Source organism: Cydia strobilella, chromosome 5 (genome assembly GCF_947568885.1).
Source record: "Cydia strobilella chromosome 5, ilCydStro3.1, whole genome shotgun sequence".
NCBI classification, from domain to species: domain Eukaryota; kingdom Metazoa; phylum Arthropoda; class Insecta; order Lepidoptera; family Tortricidae; genus Cydia; species Cydia strobilella.
The window spans coordinates 11466026-11481348 of NC_086045.1; the positions used below are offsets into that span (position 1 = coordinate 11466026).

The 15323-nt window shown below is 55.0% G+C and overlaps 1 protein-coding gene and 1 long non-coding RNA gene across 2 annotated transcripts in view; both read right to left on the bottom strand.

The window, feature by feature from the left end:
• Positions 1-98: 98 nt before the first annotated feature.
• On the bottom strand, positions 99-3876 carry LOC134741859 (uncharacterized). Its single transcript, XR_010127905.1, has 2 exons — positions 3791-3876; positions 99-2994 (listed from the first exon to the last, which is right to left on the bottom strand). It is a non-coding gene; the product is annotated as an uncharacterized LOC134741859 (long non-coding RNA).
• A 52-nt stretch (positions 3877-3928) lies between these two features.
• LOC134741723 (uncharacterized) overlaps positions 3929-15323 on the bottom strand; it is a 27318-nt gene continuing 15923 nt past the window's right edge. Inside the window, exons 15-19 of the mRNA XM_063674615.1 lie at positions 8890-8969; positions 7924-8056; positions 7539-7625; positions 3983-6993; positions 3929-3951 (exon numbers count right to left, since the gene is read on the bottom strand). Of these exons, the coding sequence (XP_063530685.1) occupies positions 3929-3951; positions 3983-6993; positions 7539-7625; positions 7924-8056; positions 8890-8969 (3334 nt within the window). The remainder of the gene's footprint in view (positions 3952-3982; positions 6994-7538; positions 7626-7923; positions 8057-8889; positions 8970-15323) is intronic.

Below are 15323 nucleotides of genomic sequence, written 5' to 3' on the forward strand. Positions count from 1 at the left end.
CCGCTGCTATTTAGGGGCAGTGTCCGTTGGTCAGTGATTGCTTATTACCCGTGCACTACAAAGGTTGCCAACCAAACAAAGCCAATAAAATTAAAATGAGAGAACAGACATTATTTTATTCACAAACAAACTTAAACATTAAACAATGCCTTAATAGCCCTAGTTTAATGTGAAATACATACCGTAAGCTCATAAATTTAACAATACAACAATAGGCATCTGTTTTCAACAAAGGTCGATAAAATAAACAACTGATTCCTGCTTAATGTTTTCTAAATTTTTAGGCAAAATGCACCTTGTCCTTTGTTAATAAGAACAATTATTAACAATCGATAGAGGTACCTTTTGCCTCAGAATAACATATTTGATGGGGCACATTAAACACATTATGTTTATACAGGATGACCTTAGCCTGATTCTAAATACCCTAATGCATATGTACATTTCGGCTTTGTCCAACGGCTAAGGACATCCTGTATACAATCCCACAAGAAAGAGTAGACATTAATTGATAACGCCAGCTTCAACAGGCAACACCGTATTCTAAACACTCAAAACTTTGTTGATAAAACTACACAGACCACCTTTCTGTGTAAAACTATACACTATCTCAGAAATATATTTAAATAAAAAATTACATTAACAAAAACATACAAGAATTTGATAGTTGTGACAAGATAACAGGGCCCTATATCAAAAAAACTTACAATTACAAGTGACAGAAAACATAATAAGCCACAAATTTTATTATTAATTTTTAACAAATATGTAAATTGTACGAATAAATCTACAGTTGATAATCACCATCTTTTGTGTTAAGCTTTGTTATTTAAGTGTGAATTTTTTGTAAATTGTAAACTTGTAGATCTGATATGTATGTAATAATTGTGCATGTAACACATTATCTACGTCACAATATTGTCGACTTGTGCACTTGTAACGTTTTTTGTGATAGGGCCCAGGGGTAGATTTTTACGGTAGATTTAGATAGAAAACTTACTTGGAATTAAACGTCACACAACCAACTTAAACGATTCTGTGCAAGGGATATAGCATGAATGTAGAAAATATAGCAAACCGATAAATCACGCAGATTATTAATAATTTAGTATTATCAAAAGTACCGTTATTAAACCATCCAACTATATTCCAGTACTCCATTTATAGTTAACAGGTTAATACGTAATTTTATCAATACCAATCTTCTTTTTGGTGTTGCCACTGTGGTTCGCTTTTAGTCCCATTTTATCTACTCTTTCTTGACGGACTACCCTGTTTATTTTCGAAGCTGAAGTGAAATTAGTCTAGGGATTCGTTGACAGTTTAAACATTAATAATATCATTGTATTTGTTTCCGTGATAGTTATACCACATTTATAGCAAATGACACTATTTTACTTTACCAAGACGCATGCAACATTCATTATTCATTAGTAAAACTGAAGAATCTTCCTTAATATTAAGAAGAAGTCTTTATAGTTGACTATGGTCAAACTAGAACAGACACTTAAGCGGCCTTTATATATCACTTAATGTAGCTAGCTTGTCAATTCTAATTTTAAAAATCATATAGACAAGATTATTTATGCGAAAAGGTGTTCGGCAAGGCTGCGTACTGCCGCCTACCCTGTTTGGTATATTCTTTTCGTTACTGCTGAAAACAGCTTTCGGTGACGACCAACAGGGTATCCACCTGCATACGAGGGCTGATGGAAAACTTTACGTTTCCCTTTTCAAATCTAAGCGAAAACGATTTATTCGTTGATAGCTTGCTCTTTGCTGATTGAAGCAGCCTTCATCGCCACATCGCAGTTTGACCTTCAAATTATTATGGACAAGTGTTCTCGTGCCTGTGCTCTGTTCTCTATGTCCATCAAACCCCGGAAAACTGTAGTGCTGACTCAAAGGTGTGCGGAAATACCAACAATCCTGTTGGATGGCGCCCCGCTGGAGTCAGTCGACAAGTTTTGCTCTCTCACCGGATGCAGAAATCGATGTTCGAATCGGAAAAGCTGCAACGATGTTTGGGAGGTTGAGTGCAAGAGTACGGCAACATAAACATCTAACCAGGAAAATCAAGATGGTTGTCTATCAAACATGCATCCTGAGCATACTCTTGTACGGGGCTGAGACCTGGACATCGTATGCCAAGCACGAACGTCGTCTCAACGCTTTCCACACGCGCTCCTCCACATCCGGAACATATTGGGCATATCTTGGAAGGACAGGGTCACGAACGAGAGGGTTCTTGAGACTGCTCAGTTACCCAGCTTTGCACTGCTTAAAGCAGAGACGCTTACGCTGGCTGGGGCATGCGCATCGAATGCAACCTTCTCGTTTACCGCGGCGTGTTCTGCTTGGCGACATAGCTGATGCCAACAGAAGCGTCGGTCGGCCGATGCTACGACATAACGACACGCACTCCTTCGATCAACATCCCGGTTCATAAATGGGAGGAGCTTACCGAGTACAGAGACAAGTGGCGCAAACTGGTGTTCGACGGGCGTAAAATTCACGATGACGCTTGGTTTAAGACACTCGCACGTCGCAAGTAAGCGGTCATCAGAGCAACACCTGTTCGCCTCTGGGACATTACACCTGCCAGGCTTGTGGACGTGTTTGCCGCTCCCGTATTGGCTTACACAGCCACGAAACACGTTGTCACCTTACCTGAGACTGTTTCTATAGTATATAATAGACTTTAAGGCCAATGATGATGATAGATATATAGGTCAGCGAGCTGGAAAATTGCATGGACACATTATGAATGGAGTTCATTCTTGTGGCCGTGCACTTTTGCAGCGGGTTGTACATGCATTCTAGACGCCATGGTTGTATTTTAAAAGCCTAACTATTCATCATGATCTTCCCCGTTGCCGTCATCTCCGTTAGGCTGACCTCCGTTCGGCTGCGTCCCTCGCAAGAATAACTCGGCCCTGGAAGGCAGTAGCCTGTCGAGTTCCGCCGGTACGTCCTGGGTGTTCAGCGTCCTGCCTTTTAAATAAACAAGAAACATTTTTTTTATTTCTCATGGTCTGAAAGAGGGTCATTGTTGTTCTAAAAGGTGTGCAGAAAATGATACGTGTCTGCACTAGAGCATTTTACGTTCGAAGTAAGATTTTTTAATTTTTTTACGATTAGAAACTGAAATTTGAGTTTAAGTGGATTTGTTAAATACAGTTTCCATTCTGATATTTGACTCCATTCCAAACATAACGATACTTTTGTCTAAATTGTTAATTGAAAGTACCCTCAAGAAATACTATAAAAATTTATACTTAGTCATGTTTTGAAAAAAAACATTCATTTTACTTTCCTCGTATTCGAAATGAAAAGGAGTGTTTAACTCGGGTGAAAGGCATCATTTCAGCCTCGAACTATTGGCGCTCTCACTGTGTTCGAGCGCCAAAATGCCTCGGCAGAAATTAGTGCCTTTCGTCCCTTGGTTAACAATCTACTATATCGATGAAGCTACATTACAAATCATTCATATATAATATAGGTATATAGGTTCGACTCTAAAATACTATTAACCCTTTGACCCGCAAGGCATCAACTGCCGCGCGCGGCTACAGCCCAATATCAAAGAAAATTAAGTAGACGTAGAATGCTAACTTCATACATCAGTTTTGTTACCAAAAAGACTATTATTTTCGTAGTCGACATCTTGCGTCAAGTAGCGGAATTATCTGTACTGCTACTCGACACTAGATGTCACTTGTGTCGGCGAGGATGGTCTGTCCGGCGGCGAGGCGCAGGCTGTCCGTGTCCAAACATTTGTGACATGTACCTATGAGGTTGTCGGCGAGGATGGTCTGTCCGGCGGCGCGGGCGAGCTCGGCGGCGAGGCGCAGGCTGTCCGTGTCCAAACATTTGTGACATGTACCTATGAGGTTGTCGGCGAGGATGGTCTGTCCGGCGGCGCGGGCTAGCTCGGCGGCGAGGCGCAGGCTGTCCGTGTCCAAACATTTGTGACATGTACCTATGAGGTTGTCGGCGAGGATGGTCTGTCCGGCGGCGCGGGCGAGCTCGGCGGCGAGGCGCAGGCTGTCCGTGTCCAAACATTTGTGACATGTACCTATGAGGTTGTCGGCGAGGATGGTCTGTCCGGCGGCGCGGGCGAGCTCGGCGGCGAGGCGCAGGCTGTCCGTGTCCAAACATTTGTGACATGTACCTATGAGGTTGTCGGCGAGGATGGTCTGTCCGGCGGCGCGGGCTAGCTCGGCGGCGAGGCGCAGGCTGTCCGTGTCCAAACATTTGTGACATGTACCTATGAGGTTGTCGGCGAGGATGGTCTGTCCGGCGGCGCGGGCTAGCTCGGCGGCGAGGCGCAGGCTGTCCGTGTCCAAACATTTGTGACATGTACCTATGAGGTTGTCGGCGAGGATGGTCTGTCCGGCGGCGCGGGCTAGCTCGGCGGCGAGGCGCAGGCTGTCCGTGTCCAAACATTTGTGACATGTACCTATGAGGTTGTCGGCGAGGATGGTCTGTCCGGCGGCGCGGGCGAGCTCGGCGGCGAGGCGCAGGCTGTCCGTGTCCAAACATTTGTGACATGTACCTATGAGGTTGTCGGCGAGGATGGTCTGTCCGGCGGCGCGGGCGAGCTCGGCGGCGAGGCGCAGGCTGTCCGTGTCCAAACATTTGTGACATGTACCTATGAGGTTGTCGGCGAGGATGGTCTGTCCGGCGGCGCGGGCTAGCTCGGCGGCGAGGCGCAGGCTGTCCGTGTCCAAACATTTGTGACATGTACCTATGAGGTTGTCGGCGAGGATGGTCTGTCCGGCGGCGCGGGCGAGCTCGGCGGCGAGGCGCAGGCTGTCCGTGTCCAAACATTTGTGACATGTACCTATGAGGTTGTCGGCGAGGATGGTCTGTCCGGCGGCGCGGGCGAGCTCGGCGGCGAGGCGCAGGCTGTCCGTGTCCAAACATTTGTGACATGTACCTATGAGGTTGTCGGCGAGGATGGTCTGTCCGGCGGCGCGGGCTAGCTCGGCGGCGAGGCGCAGGCTGTCCGTGTCCAAACATTTGTGACATGTACCTATGAGGTTGTCGGCGAGGATGGTCTGTCCGGCGGCGCGGGCTAGCTCGGCGGCGAGGCGCAGGCTGTCCGTGTCCAAACATTTGTGACATGTACCTATGAGGTTGTCGGCGAGGATGGTCTGTCCGGCGGCGCGGGCGAGCTCGGCGGCGAGGCGCAGGCTGTCCGTGTCCAAACATTTGTGACATGTACCTATGAGGTTGTCGGCGAGGATGGTCTGTCCGGCGGCGCGGGCTAGCTCGGCGGCGAGGCGCAGGCTGTCCGTGTCCAAACATTTGTGACATGTACCTATGAGGTTGTCGGCGAGGATGGTCTGTCCGGCGGCGCGGGCGAGCTCGGCGGCGAGGCGCAGGCTGTCCGTGTCCAAACATTTGTGACATGTACCTATGAGGTTGTCGGCGAGGATGGTCTGTCCGGCGGCGCGGGCTAGCTCGGCGGCGAGGCGCAGGCTGTCCGTGTCCAAACATTTGTGACATGTACCTATGAGGTTGTCGGCGAGGATGGTCTGTCCGGCGGCGCGGGCGAGCTCGGCGGCGAGGCGCAGGCTGTCCGTGTCCAAACATTTGTGACATGTACCTATGAGGTTGTCGGCGAGGATGGTCTGTCCGGCGGCGCGGGCGAGCTCGGCGGCGAGGCGCAGGCTGTCCGTGTCCAAACATTTGTGACATGTACCTATGAGGTTGTCGGCGAGGATGGTCTGTCCGGCGGCGCGGGCGAGCTCGGCGGCGAGGCGCAGGCTGTCCGTGTCCAAACATTTGTGACATGTACCTATGAGGTTGTCGGCGAGGATGGTCTGTCCGGCGGCGCGGGCGAGCTCGGCGGCGAGGCGCAGGCTGTCCGTGTCCAAACATTTGTGACATGTACCTATGAGGTTGTCGGCGAGGATGGTCTGTCCGGCGGCGCGGGCGAGCTCGGCGGCGAGGCGCAGGCTGTCCGTGTCCAAACATTTGTGACATGTACCTATGAGGTTGTCGGCGAGGATGGTCTGTCCGGCGGCGCGGGCGAGCTCGGCGGCGAGGCGCAGGCTGTCCGTGTCCAAACATTTGTGACATGTACCTATGAGGTTGTCGGCGAGGATGGTCTGTCCGGCGGCGCGGGCGAGCTCGGCGGCGAGGCGCAGGCTGTCCGTGTCCAAACATTTGTGACATGTACCTATGAGGTTGTCGGCGAGGATGGTCTGTCCGGCGGCGCGGGCGAGCTCGGCGGCGAGGCGCAGGCTGTCCGTGTCCAAACATTTGTGACATGTACCTATGAGGTTGTCGGCGAGGATGGTCTGTCCGGCGGCGCGGGCGAGCTCGGCGGCGAGGCGCAGGCTGTCCGTGTCCAAACATTTGTGACATGTACCTATGAGGTTGTCGGCGAGGATGGTCTGTCCGGCGGCGCGGGCTAGCTCGGCGGCGAGGCGCAGGCTGTCCGTGTCCAAACATTTGTGACATGTACCTATGAGGTTGTCGGCGAGGATGGTCTGTCCGGCGGCGCGGGCGAGCTCGGCGGCGAGGCGCAGGCTGTCCGTGTCCAAACATTTGTGACATGTACCTATGAGGTTGTCGGCGAGGATGGTCTGTCCGGCGGCGCGGGCGAGCTCGGCGGCGAGGCGCAGGCTGTCCGTGTCCAAACATTTGTGACATGTACCTATGAGGTTGTCGGCGAGGATGGTCTGTCCGGCGGCGCGGGCGAGCTCGGCGGCGAGGCGCAGGCTGTCCGTGTCCAAACATTTGTGACATGTACCTATGAGGTTGTCGGCGAGGATGGTCTGTCCGGCGGCGCGGGCGAGCTCGGCGGCGAGGCGCAGGCTGTCCGTGTCCAAACATTTGTGACATGTACCTATGAGGTTGTCGGCGAGGATGGTCTGTCCGGCGGCGCGGGCGAGCTCGGCGGCGAGGCGCAGGCTGTCCGCGTCCGAACATTTGCTGAGGCACGTCGCCGCCTCCAGCAGGTTGCCTAAGGCGAGGTGGCTGCAAACAAAACACGTTTTAACTAACTTTATCAAGGTTTTCTATTCATAGTGTTATTCGCTTTTCGTTGTATGAAATGTTCCCAGATATCTCGAAGACGGCTAGACTGATTTGGACATTTTAGGGTTCCGTACCCAAATGGTAAAAACGGGACCCTATTACTAAGATTCCACTGTCCGTCTGTCTGTCTGTCTGTCACTAGGCTGTATCTCATCAACCGTGATAGCTAGACAGTTGAAATTTTTACAGATGATGTATTTCTGTTGCCGCTATAACAACAAACACAAAAAAAAAAAAAAATATTTATTAAGTTTCCCAGTTTAATAAATTTCCCATACAACAAACGTGATTTATTTGCCGTTCTTTTGCGTACGCGAGTCCAGACTCGCACTTGGCCGGTTTTTATTTTGTTTTAAAGGTTTCACGTCGGTATCCTGACGAAATCAAAAAAACTTTCGAAACGCATAAACAAGCAATCACCTAAGATTCAAAATTGTATATTAAAGTAAATAAGTCCAAGGCAAAGCAAGCATATGTGTTCTCACCAAACAGCAGCCATGTCGAACACGCCGGAGTGGAGACAATTCTTGACCCACGACTCCAGGACTTCGTCTCCAATCGTGTCCATATACCTAAAAATAACGTGCATAAGACAATTATTAAACGAGTCACATGGTAGCAAAATTATTTATATCATTATGTATATCGGAGGCCTCATTTTTACGAAATACCTACAGGTAGTGACGAGTACAAAAAGCATTATAATATATCCATCTAATAAGCACGATAAAGATAAAATAAGCCCAAAATGGAGACGAAACTATCTTATCCCGTTTCGATCGCGCAATTAAACTGAAATACAGGGAACTAGGGGAGGATAGGGAAATATGTTCGACAATAGTCCTACATATTGGTAAGTAGTGTGCATACCTAATCCGGCACAGCAAGTAGGCCTCCTTGTATAGTTTGTTCTCAACGAGCGTTTTGACCGCGCCAATTATGTCCTGGAGGCTCAGCAGCGTCAGCACCTTGCGGTACACGGGCCCGCCGTAGTTCCTGTTCACTAAAAAACGTTTGGTCAATTATCAGTTATCACACTGGTGAAGAAGCGTACGCCGCTCCGCTGTGTGAGCGAGATAGCGTATACAGCGACGAAGACACCAGGGCTATAACCACGAAAATCGAAGTTCACAAATTGCGGGCATCTTTCTCTGTCACTCTTATTACTCCTTCATTGAAGTAAAGAGAAAAATCCCCGCAATTTGCGAATTTCGGGTGTCGCGGTAGGCTCCCAGAGCGGCGTGCGGATCGGCATCCAATTTTCCTTCTTCCTTTCTTTCAATGCGACGACCGCCTAAAACGATCAATAACGACTTCTACCCAGGTGAAAACTCGGGCAGTCTAGTCCAAAAAGCTCAGATTCTAAATAGTAAGTACCTACCTGCATGTGGAAACCTAGTTCGGGATAACCCGAACTAATAAGTAATAATAATAAGTAATAGTAATAAGTATAAACTTACTATGAAAACTAATAGTTATATATTTAAAATGTTTTCATGTAATAAATAACCCATACGTGTAGTGTAGGTATGTGCAATACATAGTTTGGGTGCAATCGAGCCCCGTCTAAGCTATTTGCGCTGACTTTGTAACAAACTTAATACGTGCCACTATAAGAGTCATATTTCCGTAGGATATAGACATTTATGTTATTACTTACACATATTAAGTATCTTAAGTTTGTTAATGAAGTATTGAATTGAATTGAATTGAAATTCTTTATTTCGAACTTGACGTCCATAGGGTTAGGTCATACAATAACTTAATCTAGAGTTAGTAATTACAAATGTTGTTATCGCAAAGTTTGTGGCAACATATATTCGAGATCACACTTACCGACTAATTTATCTTCCTCGCCGTTAGCGACGAGTCGATCTATTTGAGCCAAATATGATTTAGACGCGTCTTTCCAGTACCTGCAATCAAACAAGAAATAATTAGTGTTTTCTACCTCCACCGAAATAATACCTTATAATATATTCGTCGATGGCGACACAAAGTCGTGGAGACCATTAGTCTGGATCGCAGTTCGTCAGCCCGATTACCGAGTCGCAAGCATCTCCGACGACTCACTACATGATACGCTACGTGTCACGTTTACCCGACGCTAGTTAAGAGTAAAACACGGCTTTATGCAATCTGATTTGTTTTTATGTCGCCCTACATACATATCATTTGGGGCAGTTTGTAGAATATCGTCACTACATTGAAAAAAAATCGTATCTTGTTCTGTCAATGAAAAGAAAAATCTGGTAACTATGTATGGGATGCATACATAGTTACCGCGCTTCAAGGTTGAGAAGCAGTGTGAGATAAGTCAATTGTTCATAGTTGTGACAATATAGGATGTGTCCGCGTGTGTATGTGTGTGTGTGTGTGTAGTATGTACGGTCTCACTTGGAGGAGACGCCGGGCGCGAGGCTCAGCAGGTAGGGGCAGAGCAGGTCGCGCTCGGCGGCGAGGCGCAGCGCCGCGTCGATGTGTCCGCGTGTGTGTGTGTGTGTGTGTGTGTAGTATGTACGGTCTCACTTGGAGGAGACGCCGGGCGCGAGGCTCAGCAGGTAGGGGCAGAGCAGGTCGCGCTCGGCGGCGAGGCGCAGCGCCGCGTCGATGTGTCCGCGTGTGTGTGTGTGTAGTATAGTACGGTCTCACTTGGAGGAGACGCCGGGCGCGAGGCTCAGCAGGTAGGGGCAGAGCAGGTCGCGCTCGGCGACGAGGCGCAGCGCCGCGTCGATGTGTCCGCGTGTGTGTGTGTGTGTGTGTGTGTGTGTGTGTGTAGTATGTACGGTCTCACTTGGAGGAGACGCCGGGCGCGAGGCTCAGCAGGTAGGGGCAGAGCAGGTCGCGCTCGGCGGCGAGGCGCAGCGCCGCGTCGATGTGTCCGCGTGTGTGTGTGTGTAGTATAGTACGGTCTCACTTGGAGGAGACGCCGGGCGCGAGGCTCAGCAGGTAGGGGCAGAGCAGGTCGCGCTCGGCGGCGAGGCGCAGCGCCGCGTCGATGTGTCCGCGTGTGTGTGTGTGTGTGTGTGTGTGTGTGTGTGTGTGTGTGTGTGTGTGTAGTATAGTACGGTCTCACTTGGAGGAGACGCCGGGCGCGAGGCTCAGCAGGTAGGGGCAGAGCAGGTCGCGCTCGGCGGCGAGGCGCAGCGCCGCGTCGATGTGTCCGCGTGTGTGTGTGTGTGTGTGTGTGTGTGTGTAGTATGTACGGTCTCACTTGGAGGAGACGCCGGGCGCGAGGCTCAGCAGGTAGGGGCAGAGCAGGTCGCGCTCGGCGGCGAGGCGCAGCGCCGCGTCGATGTGTCCGCGTGTGTGTGTGTGTAGTATAGTACGGTCTCACTTGGAGGAGACGCCGGGCGCGAGGCTCAGCAGGTAGGGGCAGAGCAGGTCGCGCTCGGCGGCGAGGCGCAGCGCCGCGTCGATGTGTCCGCGTGTGTGTGTGTGTGTGTGTGTGTGTGTAGTATAGTACGGTCTCACTTGGAGGAGACGCCGGGCGCGAGGCTCAGCAGGTAGGGGCAGAGCAGGTCGCGCTCGGCGGCGAGGCGCAGCGCCGCGTCGATGTGTCCGCGCGTGTGTGTGTGTGTGTGTAGTATAGTACGGTCTCACTTGGAGGAGACGCCGGGCGCGAGGCTCAGCAGGTAGGGGCAGAGCAGGTCGCGCTCGGCGGCGAGGCGCAGCGCCGCGTCGATGTGTCCGCGTGTGTGTGTGTGTAGTATAGTACGGTCTCACTTGGAGGAGACGCCGGGCGCGAGGCTCAGCAGGTAGGGGCAGAGCAGGTCGCGCTCGGCGGCGAGGCGCAGCGCCGCGTCGATGTGTCCGCGTGTGTGTGTGTGTGTGTGTGTGTGTGTGTAGTATGTACGGTCTCACTTGGAGGAGACGCCGGGCGCGAGGCTCAGCAGGTAGGGGCAGAGCAGGTCGCGCTCGGCGGCGAGGCGCAGCGCCGCGTCGATGTGTCCGCGTGTGTGTGTGTGTAGTATAGTACGGTCTCACTTGGAGGAGACGCCGGGCGCGAGGCTCAGCAGGTAGGGGCAGAGCAGGTCGCGCTCGGCGGCGAGGCGCAGCGCCGCGTCGATGTGTCCGCGTGTGTGTGTGTGTGTGTGTGTGTGTGTGTGTGTGTGTGTGTGTGTGTGTGTGTGTAGTATAGTACGGTCTCACTTGGAGGAGACGCCGGGCGCGAGGCTCAGCAGGTAGGGGCAGAGCAGGTCGCGCTCGGCGGCGAGGCGCAGCGCCGCGTCGATGTGTCCGCGCGTGTGTGTGTGTGTGTGTGTAGTATAGTACGGTCTCACTTGGAGGAGACGCCGGGCGCGAGGCTCAGCAGGTAGGGGCAGAGCAGGTCGCGCTCGGCGGCGAGGCGCAGCGCCGCGTCGATGTGTCCGCGTGTGTGTGTGTGTAGTATAGTACGGTCTCACTTGGAGGAGACGCCGGGCGCGAGGCTCAGCAGGTAGGGGCAGAGCAGGTCGCGCTCGGCGGCGAGGCGCAGCGCCGCGTCGATGTGTCCGCGTGTGTGTGTGTGTGTGTGTGTGTGTGTGTGTAGTATGTACGGTCTCACTTGGAGGAGACGCCGGGCGCGAGGCTCAGCAGGTAGGGGCAGAGCAGGTCGCGCTCGGCGGCGAGGCGCAGCGCCGCGTCGATGTGTCCGCGTGTGTGTGTGTGTAGTATAGTACGGTCTCACTTGGAGGAGACGCCGGGCGCGAGGCTCAGCAGGTAGGGGCAGAGCAGGTCGCGCTCGGCGGCGAGGCGCAGCGCCGCGTCGATGTGTCCGCGCGTGTGTGTGTGTGTGTGTGTAGTATAGTACGGTCTCACTTGGAGGAGACGCCGGGCGCGAGGCTCAGCAGGTAGGGGCAGAGCAGGTCGCGCTCGGCGGCGAGGCGCAGCGCCGCGTCGATGTGTCCGCGTGTGTGTGTGTGTAGTATAGTACGGTCTCACTTGGAGGAGACGCCGGGCGCGAGGCTCAGCAGGTAGGGGCAGAGCAGGTCGCGCTCGGCGGCGAGGCGCAGCGCCGCGTCGATGTGTCCGCGTGTGTGTGTGTGTGTGTGTGTGTGTGTGTGTGTAGTATGTACGGTCTCACTTGGAGGAGACGCCGGGCGCGAGGCTCAGCAGGTAGGGGCAGAGCAGGTCGCGCTCGGCGGCGAGGCGCAGCGCCGCGTCGATGTGTCCGCGTGTGTGTGTGTGTAGTATAGTACGGTCTCACTTGGAGGAGACGCCGGGCGCGAGGCTCAGCAGGTAGGGGCAGAGCAGGTCGCGCTCGGCGGCGAGGCGCAGCGCCGCGTCGATGTGTCCGCGTGTGTGTGTGTGTGTGTGTGTGTGTGTGTGTGTAGTATAGTACGGTCTCACTTGGAGGAGACGCCGGGCGCGAGGCTCAGCAGGTAGGGGCAGAGCAGGTCGCGCTCGGCGGCGAGGCGCAGCGCCGCGTCGATGTGTCCGCGTGTGTGTGTGTGTGTGTGTGTGTGTGTGTAGTATGTACGGTCTCACTTGGAGGAGACGCCGGGCGCGAGGCTCAGCAGGTAGGGGCAGAGCAGGTCGCGCTCGGCGGCGAGGCGCAGCGCCGCGTCGATGTGTCCGCGTGTGTGTGTGTGTAGTATAGTACGGTCTCACTTGGAGGAGACGCCGGGCGCGAGGCTCAGCAGGTAGGGGCAGAGCAGGTCGCGCTCGGCGGCGAGGCGCAGCGCCGCGTCGATGTGTCCGCGTGTGTGTGTGTGTGTGTGTGTGTGTGTAGTATAGTACGGTCTCACTTGGAGGAGACGCCGGGCGCGAGGCTCAGCAGGTAGGGGCAGAGCAGGTCGCGCTCGGCGGCGAGGCGCAGCGCCGCGTCGATGTGTCCGCGCGTGTGTGTGTGTGTGTGTGTAGTATAGTACGGTCTCACTTGGAGGAGACGCCGGGCGCGAGGCTCAGCAGGTAGGGGCAGAGCAGGTCGCGCTCGGCGGCGAGGCGCAGCGCCGCGTCGATGTGTCCGCGTGTGTGTGTGTGTAGTATAGTACGGTCTCACTTGGAGGAGACGCCGGGCGCGAGGCTCAGCAGGTAGGGGCAGAGCAGGTCGCGCTCGGCGGCGAGGCGCAGCGCCGCGTCGATGTGTCCGCGTGTGTGTGTGTGTGTGTGTGTGTGTAGTATGTACGGTCTCACTTGGAGGAGACGCCGGGCGCGAGGCTCAGCAGGTAGGGGCAGAGCAGGTCGCGCTCGGCGGCGAGGCGCAGCGCCGCGTCGATGTGTCCGCGTGTGTGTGTGTGTAGTATAGTACGGTCTCACTTGGAGGAGACGCCGGGCGCGAGGCTCAGCAGGTAGGGGCAGAGCAGGTCGCGCTCGGCGGCGAGGCGCAGCGCCGCGTCGATGTGTCCGCGTGTGTGTGTGTGTGTGTGTGTGTGTGTGTGTGTGTGTGTGTGTGTGTGTAGTATAGTACGGTCTCACTTGGAGGAGACGCCGGGCGCGAGGCTCAGCAGGTAGGGGCAGAGCAGGTCGCGCTCGGCGGCGAGGCGCAGCGCCGCGTCGATGTGTCCGCGCGTGTGTGTGTGTGTGTGTGTAGTATAGTACGGTCTCACTTGGAGGAGACGCCGGGCGCGAGGCTCAGCAGGTAGGGGCAGAGCAGGTCGCGCTCGGCGGCGAGGCGCAGCGCCGCGTCGATGTGTCCGCGTGTGTGTGTGTGTAGTATAGTACGGTCTCACTTGGAGGAGACGCCGGGCGCGAGGCTCAGCAGGTAGGGGCAGAGCAGGTCGCGCTCGGCGGCGAGGCGCAGCGCCGCGTCGATGTGTCCGCGTGTGTGTGTGTGTGTGTGTGTGTGTGTGTGTGTGTAGTATGTACGGTCTCACTTGGAGGAGACGCCGGGCGCGAGGCTCAGCAGGTAGGGGCAGAGCAGGTCGCGCTCGGCGGCGAGGCGCAGCGCCGCGTCGATGTGTCCGCGTGTGTGTGTGTGTAGTATAGTACGGTCTCACTTGGAGGAGACGCCGGGCGCGAGGCTCAGCAGGTAGGGGCAGAGCAGGTCGCGCTCGGCGGCGAGGCGCAGCGCCGCGTCGATGTGTCCGCGTGTGTGTGTGTGTGTGTGTGTGTGTGTGTGTGTGTGTGTGTGTGTGTGTGTGTAGTATAGTACGGTCTCACTTGGAGGAGACGCCGGGCGCGAGGCTCAGCAGGTAGGGGCAGAGCAGGTCGCGCTCGGCGGCGAGGCGCAGCGCCGCGTCGATGTGTCCGCGTGTGTGTGTGTGTGTGTGTGTGTGTGTGTAGTATGTACGGTCTCACTTGGAGGAGACGCCGGGCGCGAGGCTCAGCAGGTAGGGGCAGAGCAGGTCGCGCTCGGCGGCGAGGCGCAGCGCCGCGTCGATGTGTCCGCGTGTGTGTGTGTGTAGTATAGTACGGTCTCACTTGGAGGAGACGCCGGGCGCGAGGCTCAGCAGGTAGGGGCAGAGCAGGTCGCGCTCGGCGGCGAGGCGCAGCGCCGCGTCGATGTGTCCGCGTGTGTGTGTGTGTGTGTGTGTAGTATAGTACGGTCTCACTTGGAGGAGACGCCGGGCGCGAGGCTCAGCAGGTAGGGGCAGAGCAGGTCGCGCTCGGCGGCGAGGCGCAGCGCCGCGTCGATGTGTCCGCGCGTGTGTGTGTGTGTGTGTGTAGTATAGTACGGTCTCACTTGGAGGAGACGCCGGGCGCGAGGCTCAGCAGGTAGGGGCAGAGCAGGTCGCGCTCGGCGGCGAGGCGCAGCGCCGCGTCGATGTGTCCGCGTGTGTGTGTGTGTAGTATAGTACGGTCTCACTTGGAGGAGACGCCGGGCGCGAGGCTCAGCAGGTAGGGGCAGAGCAGGTCGCGCTCGGCGGCGAGGCGCAGCGCCGCGTCGATGTGTCCGCGTGTGTGTGTGTGTGTGTGTGTGTGTGTGTGTGTAGTATGTACGGTCTCACTTGGAGGAGACGCCGGGCGCGAGGCTCAGCAGGTAGGGGCAGAGCAGGTCGCGCTCGGCGGCGAGGCGCAGCGCCGCGTCGATGTGTCCGCGTGTGTGTGTGTGTAGTATAGTACGGTCTCACTTGGAGGAGACGCCGGGCGCGAGGCTCAGCAGGTAGGGGCAGAGCAGGTCGCGCTCGGCGGCGAGGCGCAGCGCCGCGTCGATGTGTCCGCGTGTGTGTGTGTGTGTGTGTGTGTGTGTGTGTGTGTGTGTGTGTGTGTGTGTGTAGTATAGTACGGTCTCACTTGGAGGAGACGCCGGGCGCGAGGCTCAGCAGGTAGGGGCAGAGCAGGTCGCGCTCGGCGGCGAGGCGCAGCGCCGCGTCGATGTGTCCGCGTGTGTGTGTGTGTGTGTGTGT